Genomic DNA, 12,918 nt, shown 5'->3' with positions numbered 1-12,918 from the left:
AAAAGACAAGGAACTGCTCTCTCTCTCTCTCTCTCTCTCTCTCTCTCTCTCTCTCTCTCTCTTTCTCTTTCTCTTTCTCTCTCTCCCTCTCTCTCTGTCTCTCTCTCTCTCTCTCTCTCTCTCTATATATATATATGTACATATACATATATATATATATACACTCTGATATAATTACTACAGATATAATCACTGTTTTTACCTAATTGTCTTTCTTTTTTCACAAGAGACTCAGACTGAATGAATGAGTATAAACTCAGATGGCCACAATGTAAAAACAAAAGTAACTAATAAAACATTTGAAAATAAAATAATTTTGTCAAAATTTTGACATTTCACCCAGAATAAATGAGAGTAATACTGATAATTGAATCAAGGAAAAGATAAAGCTCTGAAGGACATCCATAATTATTAGGCAGAAAAAGATCCAAAAAGACAGATAATGATCTAAGAAAGGAGATTGAGAAGAAGCTGTTGGATAGGTAAGAAAAGAATCAAGAGGATACAATAGGAAAACTCATTGAGGAGAAAATATGGGGATAACTGGGGGAGGGGAGGCAAAGAGGGGTAGTGTGAGGATGACCACAGTGTTAAATGCTTGGAAGAGGTTAAGAAGAATGAAGGACCTCAGACTTAGCCATTGAGAATCTTTGGTAACTTGGTAGAAAACAGTTTCAGTCTAATGATTAAGTTCAAAGCCAGATCATGGAAGGAATTAGCAAAAAAGAGTGAGAAGAAAAAATGCAGAAGCAGAATGCACAGTGAACTTTTTTCTAGTTTTAGCTGAGAATAGAGGGAGATTATAGAATGACCACTTCCAGAGATGTTTGAAACAAGTGAAAGTATTTTTTAAAGAATGGGGGACATGTGAGAATTTTTGTAAGCAGCAGGCAAGAAGACAAAAGATAAAGATTGAAGACTAGAGAGAGAAGGCAGATAATGAGGGCAGTGAAAGGTCCCTAAAAGGTTGGAATACCATTCTATGTCATTTAATCCCACATCAACCTAGTACTCATGAGTACAATAACTCTCCTTCTAACTTCACAAATTTTGGTTGGGTTATCTATTAGGGATACTTTGAACTAAGTGGACATGGGAAAAATAAACCACTGGATTTGGCATCTGGAGATATGAGGTTGAGTAAACTATAGTCACTTCAACTATCTAAGACTTAGTTTTCTTACCTTTAAAATGAGAAAAATGTTTGTATTAACTCATGTATGTGTTATCTGAGAGGAAAGTGATTTTAAAATACTACAAATGTAAGTTGTTGCCATTGTTATAAAAGAATGCTGTTTTAAAAAATGAACACATTCTATAACCCCATAGATCTTTATTATTAACTGTCTAAAACTAATCATGTGATATGGCTAATTTTGTATTTAAGTCATAGATATTCTACTATCTGGCAAACAAATCCGCTGCCTTGAATTACATATAGTCTCTAGCCTACTGTTGGAAGAACAAAAATTGCTGTTTACACTAGAAATATCCGTTTATTGCAGGAATTCTCACCCTGAATTCAGAAAAATCAACAGAACCCTCTGAATCAAGGCATGACACCCAATAATCTCACCAGTGATGAAACACTAAAACCTCCTGAAGCTTCGCCAAAGATGGTTACTGAGTCTGGGTCTCCTCCAAAGTTGGCAATATTCTTCTGGATCCACTGGAGTCCTGCCACTTGGTCTAAGGAACCCCAATTCCCCCGGGCATGTTCATCTCCAGTACTGCAAGGGAGAGCAAAAGAGATATGGATAGATGGATGGATGGATTGATGGATAGATGGAAGAGGGGAAAAGGAATGATGCATAAAAAGTGGGTTTTTTGACAGAAGGTATTGTTAAAAAATGAAAAGTAGCTTAATATAGTACAGTATAAATAAAATGAATGAGGTGGGGAAGTGCAGTTAGGTTACTCATTGGATAAAGATTCAGGAATTTAAATGGGAGGTACTTGGTTGAACTGTGGCCTCATATACTTCCCAGTTGTATGACCCTGAGCAAGTCACTTGAGCCTAATTGTTTAGTCCTCATCACACCTGTGCTTTGGAGCCAATACTTAGGATTGATTCTAAGAGAGAGGGTAAAGGGTTTTTTTTTAATTATATAGACAGATAGGAGAAGCTTTTTTTTCACATCTAGCCTTTGATACTTAATTATGTAATCATGGGAAAGTCACAATATATCTACATTGTATTTTCCTAATCTGTAAAATGAATAATAATAGCACCTACCTCATAGATCAGTGAGGAGTAAGTTTGATAACATATGTAAAGCATTTAAAATATTGATATCACTATTAGAAATAACTAGTTATATGGTAAAATTTGGAGTAATGCTGATTTTTCATATCTCCAGTGAATCCAATTCAACTTTTGATCTTGTAATTTTTATGTCTTATAAATAGCACCTCTGTAATTTGAATCTGTTACCCTAAAAACTATGATCCCCAGAAAACTACAATTCCCAGCACCCTACTCACTTCCTGTCCTTATGTGCTGATGTAGACAGGATATAAATTGGGTAGAGTTCCATGTCTAGCTCTCTTTCCTTCCTGTCATGGCTTTGGTGGAGTGGGGATTTTTGAGCAGGTAAAAGAAACTTAGTCACATGATTCTATTTTGCTAGATAATAAAATTTATAAAATATAATACTTGAAGTATTAGATATTAATTTAAATTCTACATTTATGGCAACCTTGAAGGGATGTTTAGAACCCTAATTCTCTCTGAGTAGATGAGTTTGAAAGGAAATCACATTTCTCCTAACTGCCTGGGAGGTACTTGCAGAGACATTACTCCTGTTCCTCCTGTTCCTCCTGCTGCTGCAAGCAGCTCCTGATCTTATTACTATTGTTGTTTTGCTGTTATTGTTGTTGATTGCTGCAGACAAGCTGGGAGTCATTGGAACCACTCTCCAAAAATAGCTGGGAAAGTATACATCCTTCTTTCCCTTACATTGCCAGCACCTGAGTATTCACTTGCTACTTGCCTTGGAAGCCCAGGTGTGTTTCCCTTAGGCAATAATTAGCCTCCTAAAGGGTTTTTACCTGAGGAGAGCTTGTACCTTCTTAGCCCCCTGTCCATGTGGCAGGGAAAGCAAGCTGCTTCCTGGCATTTTTACCCTTAGTGGGTAGGGGAAGGAAGGTTACTCTTCCAAACTACAGAGAGGAAGTAGAATTGCAAGCATGGCCCACTCTATGAAAGGGCAGTGCATTACCAATCTCAAACAGCTCCCAATTTTAGGATGTCTTTTCTTCCTACTATTCATGGGTGCATTGGTCCTTGTGATTAGCTTGGGTAATCCTATAATTCAGGAGGAAGATTCATCTCTCTATACCCCCTTGCCATTCTGGCCTGCCAAGTCTCTACAATACATCCAATATGGGATTCCTCCACACTATGTTCAGGTCTGAATTCTCCTTCACTATGGGAGATCCCAGAGGTATAATCAAAAGGAACCTAGATGAATGATACTGGGGAGAGGAAGGAACCTTAAAGAGCCTGGAGGTAGATTTTAAGTCTTTTCAGACTCCATTGTTTTATGAAAAATCTCTGTATTGGAATTGGAAAAAAAGAACTCTTGAATTCAATGCCTGTATAACGTCACATACATTGAATTTGCTGATTGCTTGTTTTAAGATTTTATTTTATTTGTTATGTTACACTGAATCATTTTAAGTTACTGTGTTTTGAAAATTAGCTATATGTGCTGTTACATTGTCTTTATTTGTACTTCCCCATATGACTGGACTGGAGAAGATACCATTGTAAAAGTATCTTTGAGTTGTCTGTAACAAGAGGTAAGGGTTCATTTAGTCACTGAAGTGAAGTGCTATAGCACTATTTCCCACCTCTGCATTTATAAAAATGTAATGGATGAGACATATAAAGACATGCCTTTTGCAGCTATTATAGTCTCATACCAAAGGAGCTGGGAAGATTTTTCTAGGCACTATGGTACCCCTGGATGGCTCCAAAGAGGAAGCATTTTCCATGAAGCCTAGTAGCTTCTGGATGGTTTTTAACTCATTCACCAGAATGAACTATATTTTTAGTGATGTTTCAGACCCAAAATGTTTTCTTGAATTAGTTGCTATACTACTGTTTTTTATAAAATCTGTTTTCTTAATGAAAATTAATACATCCTGAGTTGATGCGTGTGTTTGTCAATCCCTTCAGGGGAGATTGTATAACTGTCATACAATTCTAGTTTTATAAAAGTTAAGAAACTTGCTACCTCCCAGAATACAGGAAGTGAACTTCTTGGAGAAGGCACCATGGAGATGCCTGCAGAAACTTCACACTATACCAAAAGATCCAGAATGAACTTTGGGTTGTAGTGAAATTGAACTGAAAGGACTTGAACACATTTATTTTGTATGTACAGTTATGCCAAAGGGGACTGCCCTCAATTGGCTTTTTGTCAATATGCCTAACAATGATTGGTTTTGTTCTCTTTCCCTTTTGTCCCCAAATTATTATAATTTATCAGTTGGTTATGCTTACATGATCCATTGGGCAGACCAGTCTCCCAAAGGATCCCAGAGGTAATTATGTACTTTGAATCTGTTACCCTAAAAACTATAATCCCCAGCAAAACTACAATTCCCAGCACCCTATTCACTCCCTGTCCTTATGTGCTGATGTAGACAGGATATAAATTGGGTGGAATTCCATGTCTAGCTCTCTTTCCTTCCTGTCGAAGCTTTGGTGGAGTGGAGATTTTTGAGCAGGCAGAAAAAATTTAGTCAAGTGGTTCTATTTTGTTAGATAATAAACTTTATAAAATATAAAACTCGAAGTCTTGGATATTAATTTAAATCCATCCTACACAACTTCTTTATCTATTAGATGTAAGAATTATGAAATCAATGATAAGACCTTATAATTTTTCTATTAATTCCATGACCCAGTTCATCTCTTGGATACTTAATTAAAGGTTGATACCTCTAACAGAGCCTGGATTAAATTCCCAGATTTTTAGTGTCCAAATCTTTCCCATTCCCAACCAAACCTTCTTAGTGCTTTTTTCTCATGTAATTTACTGACCTGGAATATTTTCCCTATCCTCTATATCTGAAAATGTTCAGTTCACATCCTACCTGCTCCAGGAAACTATGATACCCAAGGACATAGAGATTGTTTCCCTCCTCTTAATTCCAATAGCTAAGAACTATTATCACTGGGACCTCTCATTTGGCAATTAGCATAAACTGCTTTGCCAGTATTTGATATAAAGAGGCAGAATGTTTGGACTGAGCAAAGATGTACAAATGAACAAGAATTTTTTCTGGAATATGATCCAAATGCTTCACTTGATCTTTTATTTGGTCCTTTTTTCCTTTGTATACTTCTTCAATCAAATAGGATCTTGAGGGTATGGAAGTTTCATGCGTCAAACTTCAACATAACTCCTACAGCATTATTTTGGTTGGAGTCCATGGAATATGTTTGGGAGACATATTATCTCTAACAGGGATATAGTGGAAATATATTAAAGAGAACTTGCTAATGTCTCTGAATACTGTCTAGAATAATGGACTGCAAATCTGCTCTGGAAAAAAAAGGAGGAGAGGATTATGATATTCACTAACATACTCATAGAATGAATCTTTGCCTAGGCACATTCTGCTGACTTTTATTGACTGCTTAGCTAAGTATAGCCAAATCCTTGTCAGGGAGAGAATTTCTAGCCACTTCATGTTAACAAAAGGGGGAAGAAAGCCTAGCAGATGACATCAAAGAAGGGAATTTCAGCACATGACAGCAAAGTATGTATAGTTCAGTAACCACAAACATGGTAAAAAAAGGTAGAGAGAGACAAAACTAAGTCTAGCAAAGAGTAGAGTCATGACACCAATGTAGCAACCAACAGAGATGTGTCATCTAACCATTCAAGAAAAAATTGTTAAGTATATACTATATACCAGGCGCCAGAAACAAACAGTTTCTATCCCAAAGAAATTAAATTGTATGAGTTAAACTCATATTTAAAGAAGTACAAAATATATACACATGAAATGAAAGTTTATTTTGGAGTGATAAAGAGGAATTAGCCAATGAGGAGAACAAGAAAGGGCTTATGTTGGAGATGATAATTGAGGTGAGTTTTGAAGGAAGCAAGATATTCTATCTATTAAATCCCTTCCTTTTGAACTAATATTGGTGGTAACTCATGAGTTGACTTTGAACAAATGCAAACCCACATAATAAGACTATCAAATCAAATCAAATCAAATAATCTCAGAGTTCAACCAGGACAGCTCCATCAATTTGTAGTAACTTAGGGTTTTGGGGGGCTTTTTAAAAGTCTTTATATCCTTCTTGATTATTGCTTTTAATACAATTACTGCTTTGTGAATAAATAAAAAATCCCTAAAGAAGATAATTAGTAAAATATAGAATGAATATGTAGACTTTTTCAAATTAGTTGGTTATGCAATTGTCAAGTATAAGATAGAACATTTCCCCAAAACAGTGTCTGGCCAGAAGAATTGTTTTGCCCAAAGCTACATAAAAAGGTAGTAGAAGAACTTGTATTTGAATGCAGAAGTATTTTAAAATCACATCCTCTGACTCCAAATCCATTATATTTTCTATGACAATTTATGTTACTATATTGAATTTGGAGGAGATTTAATTGGAGGAATTAATACATATATATGTATATATATTTATAATAGAATATAAATAGAATATAGAATATATGCTACTCTGGGAAGCCACGTTTCAAACAAGCCATAATGGCCCAAGAGGTGGGTACTTTCTCCATAATGGACTAGGTAGAAAAGACAACACATTTCAGTAAAGGCCTTTACTCAAAGCCTTTCAAAATAGCCAAATCTCATATTTAACCAGCATTTAATATTTTAAAAGTATTCAAGGCATTTTTTGTATTCTGTAAGTAGCAAAAAACGTTTTTACTCCAGTCTATCTGCTTTCTCATCCATCTCCCACACCACTGCCTTTGTAATAATTTTCATGCTTCCCTTAGTTTTCAAACTCCCTCTACCAAAAATAGTTTAGCAATTCCTCTTTTCCTAACAAATAAACTTCTGACTTTGGCATTCCAGCTTCAGGACAACTTGACTCCAACCTACCTAGTCAGGCTTTTCTCAAATTATTCCCTTTCACATGTCCTCCACTTCAGTCCAACTTGAATTTATTGTTTCCCATTTTCTGATCTTGGCTTCTCCTGCCTCCATTACTTTACTCACATATCCCTCATGCGAGGAATTGAATGAACTTTTCTTCTTCCCCCTTAAATATCTGTACAAGTGTCTCTTTTCCTTTTAATCTCAAAAAGTAGGTGATACCACTTCCATAAACCTTCCCTGGACATTATTCCCTTTTATATCAAATGGAATTGTCCCTGCTCAAATTTCTCATAAGATATTCACTTTTTTTTTCTTGCTCTCCCAAGTATCATATCTATGTGTTTAGTTCATCTTCCTCCCATTAGTACTCTTGCTTCAAAGCAAGATTACTGCCAAACCCATCTTTGTCCAGCTCTTCCTGGCAATCCTCAACCAATACATATTGGGCATTTAAAATAAATATTTATTCAATAGAATTCCATAGTTTCCACAAAGAAGGTATTCAATATGTACAAAAGGAATGAGTGAATATATAAAGAGTCTTTAATCCATCCTTACCACTTGTCACTTACCACAGACCCTGTGATGTCAAGGAGATTACATTACAATAGACCCAGACATGTATCAGCAAATTAATGCAGGAGATAGAAATATTCTCTGTCAGAGTGAGTTAACTACACTCATGCTTTTCAAAGAGAATTAGAGAAGTTTAGAGATTGGAGATTGGGAATACCAAGGGGAGGATGTAACACCAGCCAAAGGGACACTTCTTGTTGGGTTTCGGTTGAGTTTTTGTACTTCAGTTCTTACCTAAAGAACCCCAAGATTCCAAGGCGGTATTGAATGGTTGTCACTACTACATTCTCAAAGGCTGATAGGGCTGATCCATCATAGGTTGAAGCCCCACCCATAAACAAACCTCCTCCATGGACCCATACCATCACCTGGGAAATGAAGGGGAAATTTTTTTTAGTCCAAGGAACCCAAAATTGAAAAGAAACCCAGAAAACAAATGTCCATACTACCTTGACCATGTGATTTATTTAACCCCATTTTTTAGGAAATTGGTGTTATATAATAGAAATGGCATTGGAAAAGGAACCAAAAGACTTATATTCTAGACCTGATTCTACCACTAACTTGATCTGGGACCTGAAGCAAATTATTTCCTTTTTCTAAATACTAACTTGTTGATCTGTATAATGATCATGATCCTTAAACTCTTTTCTAGGTCTGATATTCTGATCCCATGTTACTCATTTCAAGGAAATGTTTTTTTTCGTGCATTCATTCATTCATTTCACTCATTTAAGAATATTTGTGAAGGTACATTGTAAATGTCAGGCAATCAGTCAATCAACAAGTGTACATTAAGCATAAATTAGGGATAAGACACTGTGCTTTGTTTTGGGAAACAAGAACAAAACTGTTTCCATTCTTAAGGGTCTTACATTTTGAAATGCAAGAGAATGTATAAATAACTAGATATATGCAAACATGTAAAGCGAAGGCAATTATTTTGTGGAGGATTAGAAATTGAACAAATAAAGAAAGACAATATGTGTGGTATTTAAATGGAACTCTGAAGGGAATGAGGGGTCCTAAAAGGTAGAAGTGGGGAAGGATTGTATTCTAGGTATCAGGGGCAGCTTGTGCAAAGACACCAAGATGGGAGGAGTTAACAGGTCATGACTCCAAGTCATAACCAACCTTTTCTCTAGCTTTCTTACCGGTAACTTGGTTTTCTTAGTCATGTTAGCTGGTGTGTAAATATTTAGGTACAAACAGTCTTCAGAATTTGTCACTGGAATGGTTTCATTCCTAATAGAGAAAAGGCTAGAAAGTCTATTTGCTACACCTGTACTCTGGGTACATCTGTGAAAGGAAACATGAGAAAATAATTTCTTTTTAGCAACATCATTATAAGATATATTTGGCATTATATGATTAGTGATCAGAGGTTGTAAAGCTTGAAAATCACCTAGTCAAATATCTTTATTTATTTATTTTACAAATAAGGAAACTAAGATCCTTAGAAGGAAAACAGTTTGTCCAAGATCATATAGGAAAGAAGTAATAGAAAAAAGAAGACAACTCAGGTCCAATCCTCTCAACAGTGCTACAGTTTTGACAAATGAGTCTTTGATTTTCTTTCAATTTGTAAAATGTCCATCAAACCTTCTATTGAACTTTGGACATGCCATTTAACTAATTTGAGCTTTAGTTCTCTCTTTGATAAAATAAGAGAGGAGAAATAGATAATATCTAAGGTCTCTTTCAACTCTGACTATGAAAAGTATTTAATGATTTTAAGAATAAAGGAAGAAAAAGGGGAATAGACATATTAAAGCAGAGGTAGTGCAGAAATCATTCTGTCTTATTTAACATTGAGGTAACCCCAATGGCAGCCAGTTGCAAAAGCAGATGCCTAGAGTTTTACCTAACCATAATTAGGGTATGCTTGGACCTTGTTCTCTTACTCTCCTAATTGCTGGGAGCCATCAAGTTTGTGATGGATGACAAAGTCACGCATGAACCCTGGAAATCTGCAAGGAAGATCAAAGTAGGATGTATTTCCCACTCAGTTTCTCCTGTGTGACTTTTCTCTTACTAACACTCCTCATTATAGGAATTATTATGATCAACATCTCCATTCAGCTCCAAGAAAATATAAAGGAACATTATAGGTTATTACTCATAGGCCATATAGCCCCAGCCTTAGATGTCTTATTGCAGATATTCCCCTAAAAGTCCCTCCAAAACAAACCAGCAAATAGTGAGTTAATGTGTAAAGACCTTTATTCCCCAAACAGAAACTGTAGGTTTCCCAATCCCCACACATAGGTGTATGGAAATGCTTCCATGCTCCCCTCCCCCATCCTTGAAGTAGAATAACTCAGGGAAGACAGGGAATGAAAAATTAAGGCAGGCTGACTCCTCGCAATACTGCATGGCTATCATTAACCCCACAAGTTCAGAGAACATACGAAACTTACCTTTGAAAGATATTAAAAAATGATTGTTATTGAAACAATATGTGGACTGGTTGGGCTTTATTGTATACTTTGAATTCTGATTAATTATGTATTTGTATGATCAACTAGCATAATGAATCTTCATTAATTTGTTAGACAGCTAAATAGAGTACAGAAAAATCATGCTTAATCTGATTGGCTAAAATGTAATTGACCATTCTTCTAGCTGAAATGCACGCTTTGTACCTTGCAAATGAGTGGTAATGGTAACTTCCAACCCAGTCACTTCATAATGAATTATTTATGACAAGCTGTGCATCATTTGTTAATCAAATGATTTTTGTAATTTAGAAAAAGTTAATGTATGACTTAATCCATTATCTAAAAGAAAAAAGGTATATTGAATGTGAAAATTCATGCCAGCATCTATGTAATCTTGATAGAAGGGTATAAAAAATTAAACATAGCAGACAGCAGACAGAACAGCCTCTGCAAGCCTTGCTGAGTCTCTGGCAGGTTCTCATTTTGTCTCAAGTCACTTAACAATTCCACTCCCAAGATACCTGAACCTGTGAGAGTTGGCCTCTGGCACGCAATTGTACCAAAATGTATGTTTCCTTCATCTTGTATGCTTTGTCTTAACTACCATCAAACTATAGCAAAAAGATAGTGTCTCATTTATCTACACAGTAAACTTACAAAGTAAGTAGAGCACTTCTCTCATCCCTAATGCAAAAATGAGAACATAGAGATATTGAGTCACAAGCCATAAACTTCAGTTAAAAAGTATCAGAGGGGCAGCTGGGTAGCTCAGTGGAGTGAGAGTCAGGCCTAGAGACAGGAGGTCCTAGGTTCAAACCCGGCCTCAGCCACTTCCCAGCTGTGTGACCCTGGGCAAGTCACTTGACCCCCATTGCCCACCCTTACCAATCTTCCAACTATGAGACAATACACCAAAGTACAAGGGTTAAAAAAAAAGTATCACAGCTGAGGCTAGGATTTTCATTTATTGGAAGACTTTTTGTCCCAAACCACCTGCTTTATATCCACTGGACCCATTCAGGGTAATTAAGAGAATGATTTATGAATAAGCATAGTCCTGGCATGGCTGAACAATGGAAGCAAAGGACATCTGCCATTCTTCCAGGTAATGTGTGCCCAGGAGTTTAGTTAAATATAAATGATCAAAGGAACCAAGTAAGCAGCATTTATCTGGGTTTGAGTACTATTACAGGCCCATTATTTATACATTTTGACTGACATTCCAAAGTAGATGAATTGTTTCATATCTCAGGAGCATCCCAATGTGAAAACTTGAGAAGTTCTTCTCCACCAAACATTGTAAATCCTGACAGGGCCTAAGCCAAGGGATTGAAAATAAAAAATGGGAATATATCCTATTAAAATAATAAGAAATAAAAAATTGGAAAACAGGGGAGGACAAAATGGTTTGACTAGAAACTAATCCAAGAATAAGAATCCCATTTCAATCCTACCCATCACAAGAAGCTAAAGACTGATGGCTTACACTGGTGGGTATGTAGTGGTCTTCTTCACATAGTCCCAGGGCTCAGGAGGCTGGGGTGGAGTGAATCTCAGAGGTCCCAGGGGAGGTTTGGCAAAAGGCACCCCCAGAAAAACATGGACAGGTTTGTCAAATCCTCGTAGTGTCACTTGAGTGCCTTGGACTTTCCCATATTCTGTGTCTACTATTGGCATTGAAGGCTGCTGCCCTGTGACACAATGAGAGGAGAGAAGACTGTGTCACTGGAGAGACAAGAGAATCAAGTAATAGAATGATAATAAGTCAAGAACTCTGCACATCTCTGCCCAGTTCTGCCCACTCCAAGAGGGCCACCTTGGGAAGTGACTTTGTTTTCTATAGGCTCCAGATTTATTACCTATAAGTTCCTGAGTTTTCTTGAATTTCAATGGAGAAAAATGGACATGAAATGCTATTACTAGAGAAACAAAAATGTGTGATGCTTGTATAGCACTGTTTGTGGGAAGCCAATAAAACAGTCTCAAATAGATGAAAATCTGAGACTCCTCCTTTGACTCCTTTTCATGAGTCACATCTTTTCTTAAAAAGCAATATAATCTTATTGAAAAGCTTTAAGCTCTTAGAAAACCAGTACTCAAGAGGTTAACATTCTTCCCCTTTGGTCAGAAATGCAGCTGCTTGGCAACCCAAGGCTGAAACTTAGGTTAGCAGGGGCATTTTGCCCCTGAGGAAAGCATTCTCAGACTTAGCTTGCTGATAATCATGTAGCTGAAGGTCCAGTCTGGTCCTTATCTTCATCTTGAAGTTTCTGGGGTTTCTGTGTGTTGTCTAAACTAATTGCAATGTCTACAAAGATGTAAAACTCTCTCTGTGCTTGAGGGTGAAAGGGAGTTTGAATTTTCAAATATAATAAACTTGTGAGTCGATGGCACTTTGGAGAAGCAGTTTTGAGTTAACAGTCAAGATTGTCTCCCCTGTCCAGTTACTTTCTTATCAACTAAGCTGTCCTTACCAGAAATGATAAATAGATCTGGAGACACTGTTTACTAGTTTCTTCTAACTGGGGAAATAGCAATTGATTTTGTTACAAGATGAACCAAAGAGATCTCCCCAGGGTGCTGGGGAATCTGTGACTGGGTTCTCAAACCAAAGGTCCCCCTTTATCTGCATATATATAAAACTATCTGCATAATTGACTATATCAATAATCAAACTAACAAAAATCACCTGATTATCTCAATAGATGCAGAAAAATTCTAGACAAAATGCAACACCCATTCCTAGAAAGCATACGAATAAAAAGACTAAGTGGTAACATAACTTTGAGCTTTTTACTGA

General features: G+C 36.5%; 1 protein-coding gene across 1 annotated transcript in view; it reads right to left on the bottom strand.

Moving 5' to 3' along the window:
* LOC123237305 (liver carboxylesterase 1-like) overlaps positions 1-12,918 on the bottom strand; it is a 40,012-nt gene that overhangs the window by 20,679 nt on the left and 6,415 nt on the right. Inside the window, 4 exon segments of the mRNA XM_044664139.1 lie at positions 1,577-1,730; positions 7,912-8,045; positions 8,832-8,976; positions 11,605-11,809. Coding sequence (XP_044520074.1) covers positions 1,577-1,730; positions 7,912-8,045; positions 8,832-8,976; positions 11,605-11,809 — 638 coding nt within the window.

This window comes from Gracilinanus agilis, chromosome 2, assembly GCF_016433145.1.
Source record: "Gracilinanus agilis isolate LMUSP501 chromosome 2, AgileGrace, whole genome shotgun sequence".
Classification (NCBI taxonomy): domain Eukaryota; kingdom Metazoa; phylum Chordata; class Mammalia; order Didelphimorphia; family Didelphidae; genus Gracilinanus; species Gracilinanus agilis.
The sequence above is the reverse complement of the archived record's forward strand: the minus strand, read 5'-3'. Positions and strand labels throughout refer to the sequence as shown.